We start from the raw sequence: 18,348 nt of genomic DNA on the forward strand, positions 1-18,348 counted from the left end.
ATAACTGGGTTAGACGCCATCATGGAGACTGTTATATGGTTAAGTAAGAGGCCTTTTTATGTAAGTTACACATACAACAAAATGTTGACGGCATGGGTGGCATATGGCATTTTATGGGCGCAGTAAATGTCTTAACTTGTGTATTAGTCTGTTCTCATGCTGCTGATAAAGACATACTCAAGACTCGGTAATTTATAAAGAAAAAGAGGTTTAATGGATGCACAGTTCCATGTGGCTAGGGAGCCTCACAATCATGGCAGAATGTGAAAGGCATGTCTTACATGGCAGCAGGCAAGAGAGAGAATGAGAACCAAGTGAAAGGGGAAACCCTTTATAAAACCATCAGCTCTCAGACTTATTCACTATTATGAGAGCAGTATGGGGGAAACTGCCCCCCCCATGATTTCATTATTTTCCACCATGTCCCTCCCACAACACATAGGAATTATGGGAGCTACAAGATGAGATTTGGGTGAGGACACAGTCAAACCACATCAACTTGGTTTGATGTTCTCAGATGAATTCTACTAAGGTTGAACTTTTCTAAATCAGTGGCCCAGACAAGCCATAGACTTCCTTGTTTCCCGGGATTGCATAAGGAGTGTTACAATCACATGCATATATTTTTTAAGTCATGCCATGAACGGTTTGTTTTATTCTCTGCCTTATCACATGGCTTTAGTCTTCTCTGATGAAAAAAAATCTCATAAAGGCTTCTCCATCTTACCTCCAGCCCCATCATTCTCTCACACCACATCCTGTTAGTTTCAATCCTGGCATTTATCCATTTAATTACATTCTGCTCAGTTTGCTTGACTGTTCACCACCTAGCACCTCACGAGACGGTGAGCTCCATGAAGCGAGAAACATCTTTTTAGATTAGCACTGTGTCTCCACTGCTTGCAGGGTGCCTAAGACAAAGTTGGTGCCCATATTTGTTAAAAGGATAAAAACAATGAGTAAGTAAATCAAAATCGGGAAGACAAGTGAGTTGAGTAGGACATAGGCTTTCCATGGATGACAGTGACGTCTAATCTGGACTTTGTCATTAGTTGGGAAAATATTATTTTTATTTTTATGGGATACTTTCTCCCTCCCTCTCTCCCTGCCTGTCTTCCTTGCTTCTTTCTTTGCTTCCTTCTTTCCCTCCCTCCCTCTGTTCCTTCCTTCCTTCCTTTTTTCCTTCCTCCCTCCCTGCCAGTCTTCCTTCTTTCATTCCTTCCTTTCCTCCTTCCCTCCCTTCCTTTCTCTGTTTCTTCTTTTTTCTTTTTCACCTAATGATTTGCAAAGATGTAACAGGGCAATAAAAATCATAATCAATGTGGGAGAGATCAAAGGAATGTTTGAAAACTTTTTAATGAAAAATATTTTTAAAAATCCATTTGTAAGAATCATCAAAATTGTTGTAAGGCTAAATCATTTTTCACAGGGAAGCCTTCTATTATTCATGGAAAATCCCACACACTTGAATAGGATCGCAGACACTAGAGGGCAGTCCCAGACACTCTTGTGTTTCCCCTAAAGGTAAAATAAGCAGAGCAACTTAGCCTGGGCTTTTAAACACACTCTTATCAATACATCAGATGCTCCAACCTTCACCTGCTCCTGCAATTGAAGGGCATCCCCACCTATTTGTAGGAGGCCTTGGGTGTCTCATCTGAGTTCTGTAGCCTTTCCCAAGAGCTGAGTAAAGGGGTGTCTGGCTGTTTTAGAAGACTATAGGTTCCTGATTGTCCCGGAACCACATCCATTGCTGCTGTTATCTGGGGCCAATGAAGGTGTCTGACGCCCTGTGTTCATAGAGGCCTATGCTTTCAAATCCTGGCATGTGCAGGGGTGGGAAGGATGCCCCATTTCCCATCTTGCCCTCTTTCTCAAGGACGAGGTTGGTGCTGCTCTGAACCCTAGCACTTTCTGGAGACCTAGATTTTTGTAATAAAATAAAAACCTTAAATATTCCTGCAGCCCCCACTTGGCACTGGACTCAGACATGAGCCCCTTGGGGAATTGGAATTCTCCATTGCCAGACTCCTAATTTACGACTTAGATGCTCTCAAAAGTTTCCCTTAGTCATTTTGACCAGTCGTGACTAAATGATCCATCCCCAACCCATCACACATGTGTAGGTCTCTCAGCATTCTGGAGTGAACTGGCCCTACCTGAAACCTGTAAATCACTCGAGTCCTGATGACAAACTCAGCCCTCCCCACCCGCAAGGGCTGCGAATCCAAGGAAGATTTATCCTCACTTGTCAATGCTTTGGAAGAACGTAGCTTTCCACCATTACCTTCCCTTCGGAGAAAGAATTCTTTTACTTTTATTTTTGTTTAAAGCAGGGCTGTTTTTCAAGGCTTGTTCTAAAAAGAGATCAAATTGGAGATCTGGTTTTGACTAGTGGGAATTTTCCTTCAGCGAAACCAACTGTTGACTCTGCTTGAACTCCCGCCAACACAGGGGCCAGTGCGACAGCACTTTTAAGTTAAAAGTGGCTAATAAAATCATGAAGGAAAACCATAAAAGAGAATTACAAACTAAATTATCAAAAAGAAAAAAAAATGGTTTTACTATGGTGAAGTTTACCCTCCAGGGACCGAATAGAAAGTTTGCAGACATAAGCTGATGTCAGCAGAGACATCTGACACATTTTAAAGTCTTTTCCCCTCCGTAAGTTTAACCATCCAGTTCTGACTCATCCATTGTTCCTAACATTGCAGGAAAGCTGAATTCAGTTGGCCAGAAGAAAAGCTGAGATAACCTCAATTATCCATTTTACAAGAAGAGACTGAAAAGCTACTTTCCATTTCTGGTGCGTTCATTTTTAAAGCTGATGGAGCCTCTGTGCATACATTGCATTTACATTGGCTTATTCTGTAAATAGTTTAGTTGACATATTTGAAGGATGTTTATATTAATGACATCATTCCTCTTGATTTTACCTCTTGATTTTAAGGCATGATCACATCTTATCGCGTAAAGAAATAGACTGAAAGATAATCAGAAATTATAATTGTTCATTAAGTTATGCGTGTATTTGATTAAAATGTATGCACTCGGTTGGGAGTGGTGGCTCATGCCTGTAATCCCAGCACTTTGGGAGGCCGAAGTGGGATCACCTGAGGTCAGGAGTTTGAGACTAGCCTGGGCAATATAGTGAAACCCCGCCTCTACTAAGAATACAAAAATTAGCTGGGCGTGGTGGCAGGCGCCTGTAATCCCAGCTACTTGGGAGGCTGAGGCAGGAGAATTGCTTGAACCTGGGAGGCAAAGGTTGCAGTGAGTCGAAATTTTGCCACTGAACTCCAACCTGAGCAACAGAGCGAGACTCCCTCTCAAAAAAAAAAAAGAAAAGAAAAAGTATGCACTAACTGGTTAAATGGTCCGGCATTTCTATTTTTAAGTACTTCATACACAGCTACAACTCAGACATCATTTTTTTCCCCTGTGGTACTCTTTACTTGTTTATTTTTAGAAAGTTTGGGCCAAATCTATTCCATCTTTGACCTTTGGATTCTTTTCTTTTCTTTTTAGGGAAAGAACTGTGTATACCTTTCCCAGTATGAAGCATACACACATGCTCACATGGATGAGAAACAACTCCCAGACTTGCTTTTCTGACAAATCAATCACTGCTAGTAGATCTTTAAAATGTCAAACTTCTCATTCAGCATGAGATCTGTCACTGTCTATGTGTTTCTCTGATGATTCCCCAGATCTTACCAACTGGCATGGTTCCCATATGTCAGAACGATGAAATGTACAAGACGCCTATTCAGACTTATACTTTCTCTGCAATTATCACAGTCGGGTATTTTTTTCCTGGCTTCTTGGAAGGTTTACTGCTCTCCCAGGCTTTTGGCCTGCCAGGAGGTCAAAGAGCTTGGAGTTAGTTTGCTTTCTCTCCAAAATACCAAGGTGCAACCAAACCTTTTTCCATGACCTCTTGGAAAAATACACAGGAGCTTCATGCCATCTCTCAAGGACTACTCATAGGCATACCCAGAGTGCAGCCCAGAATAGCTAACTGCCTCTAGAAAGGTGGCTTCTCATTATTATCAGAGCTTTAAAACACGATTCCTTATAGAACTAGTAGCATGAGAAACTGGGTTGGGCATTTGATAGGGTTAAAACAGTACCATTTACTTGTCCTGTAAACTGCATATTATTGTACTTTCCAAACTTTGATGTCCTCATCTATAAAGTAGAAAGTGACCATATTAAGAATATAGACTTGTGTAAGTCAACAGCAAGTGTGTTTTAGAACACAGGAACAAGAATATACCTAATATGTGTTAGTAAACAGAAGTTTTTCTTTAGCTACTCTATTTTTGTTTTTTGTTTTGTTGTTGTGGTTTGTTTTGTTTTGTTTTGTTTTGAGACAGAGCCTCACTATGTCACACAGCCTGGAGTGCAGTGGTGGGATCTCAGCTCACTGCAACCTTCACTTTCCAGGTTCAAACAATTATCCTCCTGAGTTGCTGGGATTACAGGCATGTGACACCACACTCAGCTAATTTTTGTATTTTTAGTAGAGACAGTGTTTCACCATGTTGGCCAGGCTGGTCTCGAACTTCTGGCCTCAAGTTGATCCACCCTCTTCTGCCTCCCAAAGTGCTGGGATTATAGGCACGAGCCATCATGCACAGCCTCCCACTCTATTTTTGAACAAAAAGACTAAAAAGGTTAAGAAATATGCCAGGGAGAGCCAGGCACGGTGGCTCACGCCTGTAATCCCAGCACTTTGGGAGGCCGAGGTGGGTGGATCACGAGGTCAAGAGATTGAGACTATCCTGGTCAACATGGTGAAACCCCGTCTCTACTAAAAATACAAAAAATTAGCTGGGCACGGTGGCACATGCCTATAATCCCAGCTACTCAGGAGGCTGAGGCAGGAGAATTGCCTGAACCCAGGAGGCGGAGGTTGTGGTGAGCTGAGATCACGCCATTGCACTCCAGCCTGGGTAACAAGAGCGAAACTCCGTCTCAAAAAAAAAGAAAAAGAAAAAGAAATATGCCAGGGAACTCAGCAAATGGGTACCACAGGGGATGCCCTGGTGACATGCTTCCCTGTGCAAGTCAAAGCATTGTGTAATATATAGCTAGTTCCACCTAGCAAGTCAGTACACAGCTCAGATGCATGTCTAGGATCATGCGATCGTCTTCCACCTATTTAGATGTTTCTCGTCCACCTCAGGCTAGCTTGCAACAGGACAGATTTCCAAATGTTGGCATGCCAGTGTCAGGAAATGATTGAATTGAGGTTATTTTTCTAACCTCAGTGTCCAACACGGTTCTCAACATTCCTGTTTGTATGCTACCTGAGAATTCCTCATTGAAAATTACTGCAGGGAACATCACTTTTCTGAACAATAGTAACTTGATCAGAGTAGCAGACTCTGAGTTCAACACAAATGAACTTTGAAACTGAGAAGCAAGTCTTCTACCATCTACTCCTAAGCCTTTATCCAGGAAAGGAGTATTCAGTTAGGACATTATCCAGATGTGGGAAATGGCCAGATAAATTTTTGATAGCTTATTTATGTTTATTATTTTTACAGTGGCAAGACAAGTAAAGATAGAACTTTCAGATCAGTCTACCGAGTGGGTTCCGATGTAAGGGACACAAGAAGTCCAGCATTTCAGTAAGTTCAGAGATTTTTTTTCTCCTGGATAGACTCAAATCAGTGGAGAGACAGACCACTCCCTAAACCACAATCTATATTGCTGATCCCATGCCAGTAACTCAAAGCAATGAGTCCAGCATCGAACTCACCTTCTACTTCCTAAGCCTGCATACCAGCCCCACTACTACTGTTCACGATTCTTCTTTTCTAGGTAAATACCTTGAGACATCTTGAATTCTTTCTTTCTGCCTGTCATCCACATTCTGACTTTTGTCCTTTTCTTTAGCATTGATGGCGTCCCCTCCCTTCTGTTAACCAGGGTCGGGTCCTCATCTCCCACTGCATCTGGGCAACACCTACTTTGCTTTCCCTTCCTTCCAACAACTACCCCCCACGCCCCACCCCTAAACTTTTGGAACCGCTGTAGGTATGTCCTGTCTCTGCTCTAGAACTAGCTCCCTTTACCTCAGTAAACGTCCTTGTTATTAAGATCCTTTTCCTGCCGAGACCCATCCAGCCCTATTTCCATCACTCCCTAACCCACCCCTTTTATTCCAGTCCCACGCACAACCATTTCATCTCTGTCTTTGCGAAGTATTAATACTTTTCCTCATCTTCTCCCTCAACAATGCCCAAATCTAAGCCCTCTATTCAAATTCCTGCCTAAATCATCATCTGCCACCAAATCCCCTTACGAGGCTTCAGAAACAACTTTCCTCTTCTGCCTGTAAACTTCACTTCTATTTAACCTCAGCCCCTTCTGGCTCATGCTATTTTGTTTATTGTTAACAGATGACCGTGTGTTATGTAAAGGCATTTACACTCCTTTTCTCTTCTCTGTCCTCACCCTACTTGTGCCTCATGCCCCCTACACGGGAGACATGGCAAGAGACTGACAACACCCATGGATTCGAACCGAAGTAGAACTCCTGCAGACCGTGAAGTACTCCTTCTACCCCTGCAGAAAGTAGACTGTAAATGCCAACGTTCTTAACTTGGCCAAACTTCGTCACAATTGCACAGGATGGAGATTTGTTATTAAGTCATTTAGTATGCCCAAGATGCCTTTAAGAAAGATTTAAATAAAAACTCAAGGGGCGGACACAATGGCGCACCCTGAAATCTCAGTACTTTGGGAGGCTGAGGTGGGAGGACTGCTTGAGTCCAGGAGTTCAAGACCAACTTGAATAACAAAGATAGACCCCCCCTCGAAAGAAAGAAAGAAGAAGAAAAAGAAGGAAGGAAGGAAGAAGAAAGGAAGGAAGGAAGAAAAAAGGAAAGAAAGAAAAGAAAAAGAATGAAAAAGAAAAAAGAAAGAAAAAGGAGAAGGGGAAGAGGAGGAGGGGGAGGAGGAAAGGGAGGGAGGGAAGAAGGGAAGAAAGAAATCTGAAGTCAGCTTGAGGTGGCAGGATGACTGGAGGTCAGGAGCTCAAGACCAGCCTAGGCAACATGAGGAGATTCCATCTCAACACAAAAAATGTAGAAGAGTAATCAGGTGTGATGAGTCCTCTGAGGTACAGGAGGCTGAAGCAGGAGGATCACTTGAGCCCAGGAGTCTGAGGTTTTAGGAAGCTATGATAGCGCCATTGCACTCCAGCCTGGGCGACAAAGACAGACACAAAAGAAAACAAAACAAAGCAAACCAACCAAACAAGAACAAAAAACCACACACACACACACACACACACACACACACCCCAAAAGCAAAAAAAAAAACCCTCGAGGCTTTCTTGCTTAGAGTGAGCTCTGCCGGGAGGTGGGATGGACCTGGGGAGGAGAGGCTCGGGGCATCTCAGCTTTAACTCTCAGTCACAGGAGCGAAAACCACAAGAGCGCTGAGGTCAGGCTGCAAGAGGTGATGCCGAGATCATTGCCATGCCCCTCCTGGTGGTGGGATTGGTTTTCACTTTCTCCATCCAAGCCGCGCATTTGGGGGAAACCGGAGCAAGCCCTCGCTCCACGGAGCACTGCTTCTAAAGCAATAAATAGCTTGAGGTGACAAGAGGCGAAACTGATTGTCCCTGAGATGGGACTGCAATAGAAATCCGGGCAGCCCGAACAGGCACCCCGTGCGCCAGCCACCAGCGGGGCCGCCTGGGCGTCGCCGGCTGGGGACCCGCCGCGAGGAGGCGCCGCGAGAGCGCGGGTCCCCGCCCGCGGCCGGAGGAGGGCTAGAGCGCCTGGGCCAGCCCCCGAGCCGGCCGGGCGGGCGGGCGCGCGCCAGCAGACGCCGGGCACTGTCACCGCGGTTGCGCCGCGCGCACCAACCGGGGAGGCGGACATCTGGGGACCGCCAGGCTCCGCCCGCGCCCCTTGCCCAGCCGGGGTCCTCGGCTCGTGCTCACGGGTAGCAGCCACCGGGGCGGAGAGAGATGTCGCCCAGGGCCAGCCGCGGTCCCCGGGGAAGCCGGGTGCAGCCGATCGCACCGGTCTGCTGCGCTGCGGCCGCGCTGGGGATGCTGCTGTGGTCCCCCGCCTCGCAGGCGTTCAACCTGGACGTGGAGAAGCTCACGGTGTACAGCGGCCCCGAGGGCAGCTACTTCGGCTACGCGGTGGACTTCTACATACCCGACGCCCGCACGTAAGTCGCCCGGCCCGGGGAGGTGCGCGCGGGGCGAACGCGTTCCTGAGTCCCGTCCCAGCAGCTCCGCCGTGCAGTCCCCGCAGTCTGGGATCCCCGTCCCGCTGCCCTCCCGGGGTCCCGTCCCTCTCCAGCCCCTTCTCTCCCCTGCCATGCTGGATGCGCCTTGCGAACTTTGAGCTAGAGACATGCCACTTGCATAGAACACGCAAGTCCTGGGTGTTCCCGGCACCAAGACGCACGCATCCTACAAAGGAGAGAACGGGACGCAGAAGACCCAAGCGGGTTAAAACCGCGACCACAGCGCGGTCTGTTTATGTGTAGCCTGGAACGACGGCGTCTGGGCGCAAGAGCTGTCGGCTACCAGCAGCTGGGCTCTGTCCTTGGCTTCCTCCCACCCCACCCCCTTCTCTCTTCTCACTGAACACACAGAGCTCCACCTAGAGAAGTAGGAACGTTTGCACTCTTGCAAACCAGGTTACGTACGCCCATAGGTTTCCAAGAGGAAATCAAGATTGACAGTCGGTCCTCATCATAAATACGTTCCAGTCCCCCACGCCTGCCCCAGCGTCCCTGGGTTTGAGGCTGCGGAGACTGCATTGCATGCGCACGCTTTTGTGACGCCCAAGGAGTGACTTTCTCCAACCTTTTTGCAGAGCGAGTGTCTTGGTGGGGGCACCCAAAGCCAATACCAGCCAGCCCAATATCGTGGAAGGAGGAGCCGTCTATTACTGTCCTTGGCCCGCGGAGGGGTCTGCACAGTGCAGGCAGATACCGTTTGACACCACCAGTAAGTGAGATTTGTACTTCTAAGCTGCGGGCCTGGGTTTGGAAAAACCAGGGCCATCCCAGAGGTGAATTTCCACTGTCTCGGTGCGGTGCTCGTTTCGCCTGTCGGATGTGTCCGTGTTGTGGGTTGCGTGGGCCTCCAGAGAAAATCAGTTTTTTCAACTCTGAGTTAAGTGGAGGTCGATGTTTAGTGAACCCTAGAGAAGGGACACTGTTTTGACCCGGAGTGTTTGGACGCATCCTGGCAATTCCTGTTTCCCTACTGTTCTGGGATGAGCATTTTCAGGGTGAGTGGATGTTTTGGAGAAATATGAAAGCTACGTTCTAACCTTGACTGTGGAGAGAATTTGGTTGCTTTTCGAGGACAGATCTAGAAAAAGAGAGATCCTGAGCCTTTCCAGTGCCCAAACTCCGGAGGTAGGACTTAGCTTCCACAGACTCAGACATCGCTCCGTGTTGCTGTTTAATTCTTTACAGAAAGAAAGAATTTTCTTTCAAAATATTAGACATTGGATGCAAGCTAGTGCAGGCTGAGTGTGGATGGATTACATTCATTTCCAAAATCCCTAGACAGATGTTTCTTATTTAATTAAAGGGAAAATACATTTTAAACAATTCAGCCTGGTTATGTTTCCTCTGGTGTTTTCTCTTTAGAGCCTGAGAAAATAATTTAAATGCAATGCTTTCAAAAACATTAACACTGAGTGCTTTAATTTGTGCCACCAAAACTTTATGAAATCAAAAGGTATATGTTATTAGAAAGCAAATGCCTCTTTCCAGAAAAATGTGAATATGCCAGCTTGAATAAGTCTGATAATCTTTTAAAATACCGTTTGCACCACACAACTATTTTATGATTTCATACTTGATTTCTTTGAGTTTTTAAAATTGTTTGATTTTGTGTGTATATAGAATTTACGCAGAATATTTTCACAGAATTTTGATGAAATTGGCTGGGTAATATTTACCTGTTACTATATCTCATTTTTATCTTTTATGTTAAAGGCAAAAACAATTTCAGTTCTATAAATATGAAAATCATTTCAAAGCAAAACATACTATACAAGCGTTACCTTGAATTATGACCTAATTAGGAAAGGTTTTTTTTTTGTTTTGTTTTGTTTTGTTTTGAGAGAGTCTCTCTGTTGCCCAGGCTGGAGTGCAGTGGTGTGATCTCGGCTTACTGCAACCTCTGCCTACCAGATTCAAGCAATTCTGCCTCAGCCTCTCCAGTAGCTGGCACTACAGGTACACACCACCATGCCCAGCTACTTTTTGTATTTTTAGTAGAGATGGGGTTTCACCATGTTGGCCAGGCTGGTCTTGAACTCCTGACCTTGTGATCCGCCCTTCTCGACATCCCAAAATGTTGAGATCACAGGCATGAACCACCATACCCAGCCTAGGAAAGTATTCTATAAAAGCATAAAAAAATTATATTTTTATCATGCCTACCTTTTATGATCACAATAGCTTATCATTTTATTAAGTAATTATGTTATTTTATACTAGTTTTTATAAGCTTTTACTTTTACATTTGAGTATTGGCAACCAGGAAGATTAAACCTTTTGATGTTAATTTGTGACAGAAATCCTTTAATCAGTTGTTTTGTCAAGACTTGAGATGCTTTCTAGCTACTGCCCTCTGGGTTTAAGAATAAGCTTCCTAAATCAGAAGAATTAAACATTTAAACATGAAATTAATGCCATTTTAATAATTCATGCCCAAATCATTTGTATTTTTGAAAGTATTTTAAGCCCAGGCCAAATAAAGACATGAATCATTGACATTATTAGAATTTACACTAAGGAAAAGCAGCATTTATGTTTTGAGACACAGTTGAATTTAATAAGCTTCTTGTATAGTCTCATACATATCAAATCAGGATCTGCTTAGCATATTTTTCTTTTGATAAAAGAAGAATCAGTGTCTGCTAAGTTACCCTGACTTACTTTGTAAGTATTCATCCCAATAGGTGTTATAGGCCAACAGATTAAAAACAAGCAAATCTAGATGTCAAATATGAATTTAAAAAAATTAACCACTCCTAGCTGAAAATTTTCAGTATTAAATTACAATAGGTAGGCCAGGAGTGGTGGCTTATGCCTGTAATCTCAGCACTTTGGGAGACAGAGGCAGGTTGATCACTTGAGATCAGGAGTTTGAGACCAGCCTGACCAACATGGTGAAACTCTTATCTCTACTAAAAATACAAAATTGGCCTGGGGTAGGGGTGCATGCCTGTAATCCCAGCTACTTGGGAGGCTGAAGCAGGAGAATCACTTGAACCCAGGAGGTGGAGGTTGCCATGAACCGAGATTGTGTCACTGCACTCCAGTCTGGGCAAGAAAGTAAGACTCCATCTTAAAAAAAAAAAAAAAAATTACAATAGATAATATTTTCTAAAGCTCATTCTAAAGCAATTGTTTGAAGTATGAATTCACTCTCCCATAGAGAACGAATGCTAAAAGATGTGCTTTGGTTTACAGAATAGCCCACAAGAATGTACTGAACCCTTATTGTACAGTTGAATAATATTGAATTATATTTGCAGTAAAACAGAAGGGGACAAACAAGAACAATTTTGGCAATTAAATAAATGGAAAAATAATGTTGAGAAAAGATCAGTGTGTTACTTGGAGAAATGCAATGTCCTCTTTTGTGTAGGTTAGGCAGATATCTGAGTATCTCAAAGGGCGTTAGAGATTGATGCTGCTCATTCCAAATAGTGTCTTATTTTACTTCTAAATATATGGGAGTTTCCCTGATAAACAGATGAATGCATTACTCCTACTATTATCAACTACAATCACAATAATTTCAGAATTCATAAATGGAACAAAGTGAGGGAAAGGAAGAAGGAGGCAAATAGATGTTCCTGAAATAATTGAACAGGAAATTTTAAAAAAAAATAGAAAAGTATGGGAAGCAAGGCTACACAAAGCTTTTGAGAAATGAATGGTCCATGACAGAATGAACGTAGCTGTGACCTGGGAAAGACAGGGCGTTCCACTAGGAGAAAGAAAGGAATTGCTGAGAAAAGAAAGTTCCCCACGTTGGCCATCAGGGGGTACTGTGGGCCCAGAAACCTTGATTGCCAGTGGGAATGGCCTGAAAATGGGTGCGGAGAAAGAAGCCACAGCCCCACAGCCCAGGTGTTTGCTACCGAGTGGGTACCCACCCTCTACCTCATCTGTGCCAATTGCTTTATCCTTATACCCTCAGAGAGTGGAACTGGCAGTGTCTGCCACTTGATGCAAAGCTCTCCAAGTAAAGAAGGCATAGCAGAAGCCACTGTAGCTATTTCCAACCTGAACATCAGTTTTGTGGACAATGTGGAATCTTAGAACCAAAGATGAAAGGTGGAAACAGACATCACTGGGTCTGGGTCCTGCCGTCAGTGTTGCCAAAGGTGTCCCACTTAGAGACTGCTGCTATGTACAGGCGTTGTTTCTGCTACATAAGACAAATCAAAACAACTGTGTAAAACTCATTCTATAAACAAGGAAACTGATATCAAAGGGACACCCAAGACCGTACAGTGGTAAGCGGTAGAAGCAAGACTGGAATAGAGGTCTGCCCAGTTCAAAGCCCGCTTCTTCACCTGCTTTTCTTCCAGAAATGGGAGAGAACTGACTCCAGCAGACTGCAAGTTGAAGACTGTAAGGAAGCGCCAAGGAGCTCTGGAGGGCTCTATTGACCTTCCCCCCCACCCCACCCCGTTTCCCCACCCCAACAGTGGTTTACAAATTCCATTTTAAATGATTCTCCAGAGGAGAGTTGAAAGGGAAAGCCAGTTTTGGTAGAAGCACTGTAGAAGCAGGCTTTGTCTTGGTGGGAATGGTGAGTCGTATATGCCCCTGGTTTGCTCAAACTCCCACAGAATGCCCATTTACAGTCTCCGATAAGCTGCCTCCTGAGTTACTCTCTGCCCAGTGCCAGTAACATATGGTTCTCCCCGCAAAAGGAAGAAAATTTCACTGCTTAACTAGGTTAATGGCCCCAAACTGACATCCGCATAAAGGAGTGTGATGTGTCAGGCATGAAAATGTGTATTGCAAACATTCATCTGTCAAGATGTCAGTGACTTTCCCGGTCTTTTACCCTATTTTTGCTATGACATCTGAAATCAAGACATCCTAAGTAAATTTCACCTTTCAATGAAGTTGTTTCAACTTGTTCATGTTCCTGGGGTGTCTACAACTGGGTGATCTGCTCTGGTAACCAAGTAAATTCTCTCAGCTTAGACTTTGAGGGAGACAGCCCTATAAATGAGTCTCAGAATCCAGTTGAGATCCTGTTCCTCATTTATTTAAGGTTAGTCGCCATTTTCTAAAAACTGCCTTTCGTTGTTGTTTTTCATGAAATAATCATTATTGACTTTACGTTTGTCTTACCATATAACTTGATTTTTTAACACTTCTCACGATAAATACAAAAACAGAGAAAGCTTGCAATAGCCCAGCACTTCAAATGCATGAATACTATAAGCATATGCAGTGGGGGAGGTGCAGAGAGATCATTTTCCTGCTCTGTACAAAATCCAGGGGTTCCACAAAAGAGCACTTCTCTCATCTCCTTTCTGCCTTTCCCTCTTTACTTCAATAGAAGAAAATTCTTCCCATCACCAAGTTGATTTCTTTCACTGTTGTCTCAGGAACCCTTTAAACTATGCCCCACGTCTTAAACACTTTAAAACATCGTATCTGCCTAATTCATGCCTCTCACTTCTGTGTCTGCTCCAAGGCTCCCTTTCTTCTTTTGCTACATTTTCCAAACCAATGCGTGGGTTAATTAAGGATTGTTAGATTGCAACCCTTCGGCAAAAGGGAGAATGAGGCCGGGCACGGTGGCTCACACCTGTAATCCCAGAACTTTGGGAGGCCGAGGCAGGCAGATCATGAGGTCTGGAGTTTGAGACTAGTCTGGCCAATAAGGTGAAACTCTGTCTCTACTAAAAAGTACAACAGTTAGCCAAGTTTGGAGGCATACAGCCTTTTCAGGAAGCTGAGGCAGGAGAATCGCTTGAACTCGGGAGGCGGAGGTTGCAGTGAGCTGAGCTTGCGCCACTGCATTCCAGCCTGGACGACAGAGTTAGTCTCCCTCTCAAAAAAAGGTCGGGGTGGGGGGAGGTGGGGTGGAGAATGAATGAGACAATGAAAAGGACTCACCTTTGAAATAATGAAGAGCAAATCGCAACAGAGTTCCAGAGTATAGCACACAAGTATTTGATTGTTTTAAATGCTCAAGTAAAATGTTTGAGGAGAAATGTAATGTGTGCTAAATAATGATGAAAATCATCATAGCTCTAATAATGACAGAGAAGCAATATAGCTGGGAACCAGTCACCATTAGGAACCCACGTGAAAAGCAGACCGGAAGAGGTAGGAGGTGCCATTGAGATTCAGATATCATCTGAGAAAGACTACTAGAATTTGCCTGGCCTCGACTTAGTATCTCTGTGTTAAAAAGAAAAGAAGAGAAAAGAAAAGGAAACTTAAAATGGAAGACAGTTTGGTTAGGATATTTCAAAGCTCTGATGACAAGATTGTCGTTGGAATTGCCAGAGACCGGAAGCCTTTGTTTTGGGGGGTCTGTTTTATTTTGCGTTGAGTGATCCCACGATGAGAAGCAGCTTAAAGCATCTGGTTCTGCGACTGGCAGAGGGTTGTTTTTTGATAGTGCTGGCTGTGCCCTTCTTCTCATGTGAGGGTTGGGAAACATATTGGCCGCATAAGTCTTGCCTTTCCAGCTTCCCCAGAAAGAAATCAGTTTTTGTTCAGGAACAAAGAGGAGAAAAATGTAGGTTAGAGCTGCCCAAGTAAATGACAGAGGAAACAACATACATGTTACAGGACTCAAAGACAGGAGAAATCTGTGCTCTAGTAAGTTTAACTGGAAGGTTACAAAGGTGGGAGAAGAGCAAAGCCCAAAGACAACCTCCTCTTTTTAAGACTTAACAATGAGAGTAAGTTTTGCTACTCAGAAAAAAGGTAGTGTGTGTACACACACACACACACACACACACACACACACCACAATATTGGCAGAAATCTTTCTCTGCTAAGTGCTGATTCAGTTGGGTCATCAAAGGTGGTTTAGCTGGATGTCTTATTTATTATTCTAGAAGCAATTCATGATGGCTATTATGCCTGGATATGTTGGCATGACAGAGGGAACCATCATCCCTAAATTTCTCTCAGTTGGCTCATACTTCCATGCAACAGAACACAACTGAACCTTGCTGTGAGAAGGGAGGAGGCAGCAGTCTCTACAGCCCATAGCAACTGAGGAAGCAATTAGAAAAAGGAAGTCCTTGAAACTCCAACTAGAAATGGGAAACAGATCTGCCATATGACTAGTGGAGCAGTATGAGCATTAGGCGCCCCGTTGCTTAATCTGCAAAATTCTTTCAAGAAGCTGGAAGTCTGTGTGAGGGAACAGGCTTCCAGGTTCTTGGCAGAAGAATATTCCATGTAGCCTCTGCAGCATGCTGGGAGAAATGGCTTGAAATTATTCTGAAAGAGAAAATATACCTTGACATGTAGGCTGACAAGTTGAGATGTGCACATTCAAACTTTACCTGTTAGCGTGTAACGAGTCCTGTATCTGTGAATTGCATTGGTGGAGAGAGTTGCCAACCTTATAAAAAAGCTCAGCTCAGGGGTGTTTTTTTTTTACTTTTTTCCTTTTATTTTTGAGATGGAGTCTTGTTCTGTCACCCAGGCTGGAGTGCAGAGGCACAATCTTGGCTCACTGCAACCTCTGCCTACCGGGTTAAAATGATTCTCCTGCCCTAGCCTCCCAAGTAGCTGGGATTACAAGTACCCGCTGCCATGTCCAGCTAGTTTCTTTTCTTTCTTTCTTTCTTTCTCTTTTCTTTCTTTCTTTCTTTTTTTTATTTGTATTTTTAGTAGAGATGGGGTTTCACCATGTTGGCAGAATGGTCCTGAGCTCCTGACTTCAAGTGATCTACTGGCCTCAGCCTCCCAAAGGGCTGGGATTACAGGTGTGAGCCACCACGCCTGGCCGTTGAACGTGGATTTTTGAGGAATATAGTTGAAAGACTAACTAATAGTTTTATTTAACAACACTTATTTGTCCTTTAATCAGCAGGCATGTTTAAAGCATTTTAAAATAATACTTATTTTTCAAAATTCAGCTTAATACATGTTTATAAAGAACAATTTATTGCAAAAAGTAAGGTGTTCCTCCACAATGAAATCCTAAAATAGATTAAAGTATTTCAATTCTAAGTTACATGATAAGGCGATTTAATATATGCAAGCTAATTGTGACTAAGTGGTTTATATTTAAAACCAAACACATCTAATGCACTGCTATAGAATTCAGGTAGGCAGCTCTTAGACGAATGTCACTAGATGGTCTAGAAGGAGTGAAGCTGCACCTCAACCCTGCTGAAAGGCCAGAGTTTAAGACTGTGGTGTTTAGCATATCAGCCCTAAGGTCTGCAGATTGAGGAAATATCCTAGACCCATAAGCACTGGAGAAAGTGATTCTTTACCCTTTCTTTTCTTTTTCTTTTTTGGTGAAATTAAGGTATAGATTACAAAAATAAGTATTTAAGAAGTGATTTCCAGGCATTGGAAGTGGAAGACATGAGTTGACTCCGAAGGTGTAATAGAAGGGAATTCACTGGGGGGCGGCTGATGGGACTTTCTCCATCTTGATTGTGGTGGTGGATACATGACTGCCTGTATTTATCAAAATCCATATTGCTGTACATCACCAAAAGTGGATTTCATAAATATATAAGCAAATGAAATAATCTATATTAATATAATAATATGTAAATATATGTACAAGTACAAACAAAAAGATGAAGAGGAAAAAGCCTATATATATGGAGATTGCAAGAGAGTTACATGTGTGATACAATGATTAAATGTGGTTTTGTGGCTGTTCCTCTGACCCCGTGGACAGTAAGCTCTTAGACTATGCGGTCTGACGTAACAGTACCTGGGGGTGTGAAGTCACATATCCCTGAGAAGCATAGGCCATTGCTCCTAAATAAGGCTGAACGACGAGTGAGATCATCATGTAGGAAGCTCTTTAAGATTCTTTAAATAGCAGATACTATGTTCCGAATATGTCTGATAAGAGGAGAGTGAATGCAAACATGTTGCATATCTATGCAATGAAGAGCTGTACTGTGTCATTCCTATATCCTTATGAAATCCAGGCACAGTTTCCTCACTGGCAGTCACTGAAAAGAGCTCACTTTAAACACATGATTGTAGTTATCAAAATTAGTATAATGGCACTGCACGGCACTTGGAAACATTTGGTCCATTTTCTTCTTCAGCTCTGCTATTTGACATATGGATGCAGATTTGAATACGAGACTGCAAAAAACTCTGTATAGATCTGCTCTGACGTCTAGGACATACTGATACCAGAGAGAAGGGCACACACCACTGCTACAGGAATAGGTTTATTAAAGAACCTGACCCGGCCCACCCTAGATGCAGCATCTCACCCCAGGTATAGCAGTGGAAGCCAGCCTCCTGTGGCCAGTTTGTAGCTCTATTCCAGCTGTCTCTGTTGTCAATGCCTATAATTTCCCCAGATGTCTCCAGCCTATGCCTGCCCCCTCTCGCTGCACTGGTTACACAACCGATCTCTTTATAACAGTGCTGCATAGCACAGTACAGCTTGTCTCTCTAGAGCGCAGCAAACAACTCCTGCATACACGTGTGTTTCCCCACACCCTGAACCGTGTTCTGCTGCCTTCTTCTCAGCTGCCCAGGACATCTTATCTTCCAGAATGGTTTTCTAGAACTTCTGGCTTCTCTCCTCCTAAAATTCCCTTCAGGATACATGTTTCAGAATTAATTCTAAAGTAATTACAAATTCTTTTTTAAAAATAAGGAAACAGGGCACAACACTAAAAAATATAATGTTTTTGAACGACCTATAAGTGGATAGTCAATCAAATTAAGGCATAAAAGCATGTGATTACGTGTTATATGACCATTAAAAATGAAGTCTACAAAGAATCAAGATTAACATGGGAAGATGCTTTCATTTCAATGGTAAATAAAAAAGAAAATTCAAAATTGTGTCTACAACTTCTTGAAGAGTGTAAGGAAAGTGTAATGAGAGGCTATCTTTGGGAATTGTGATTAAAACAGGTTTTTTCTCATGCATTTTTTTCTTGTTTTCAAAACCATAAATAAGTATTTATTTATGATCAGGAAAAATAATGAAAAAATGAAACATGCAAAAAATCCTAAATGCAATGATTGAGTTCAATGAAGTGCTGTAAAGAATAACGATAAAAGATTAGAATTAACGCTCTGGATTAGAAGATGGCAATCTTAGATGTTGTCTCT

The 18,348-nt window shown here is 43.3% G+C and overlaps 1 protein-coding gene across 1 annotated transcript in view; it reads left to right on the forward strand.

Annotated features, from left to right (window-relative positions):
* Positions 1 to 7,849: 7,849 nt before the first annotated feature.
* ITGA8 (integrin subunit alpha 8) overlaps positions 7,850 to 18,348 on the forward strand; it is a 186,224-nt gene continuing 175,725 nt past the window's right edge. The window contains exons 1-2 of the mRNA XM_003930633.4: positions 7,850 to 8,202; positions 8,859 to 8,992. Coding sequence (XP_003930682.1) covers positions 7,994 to 8,202; positions 8,859 to 8,992 — 343 coding nt within the window. The 5' untranslated portion in view covers positions 7,850 to 7,993. The remainder of the gene's footprint in view (positions 8,203 to 8,858; positions 8,993 to 18,348) is intronic.

The sequence above is a fragment of the Saimiri boliviensis genome, chromosome 8 (genome assembly GCF_048565385.1).
Source record: "Saimiri boliviensis isolate mSaiBol1 chromosome 8, mSaiBol1.pri, whole genome shotgun sequence".
NCBI classification, from domain to species: Eukaryota; Metazoa; Chordata; class Mammalia; order Primates; family Cebidae; genus Saimiri; species Saimiri boliviensis.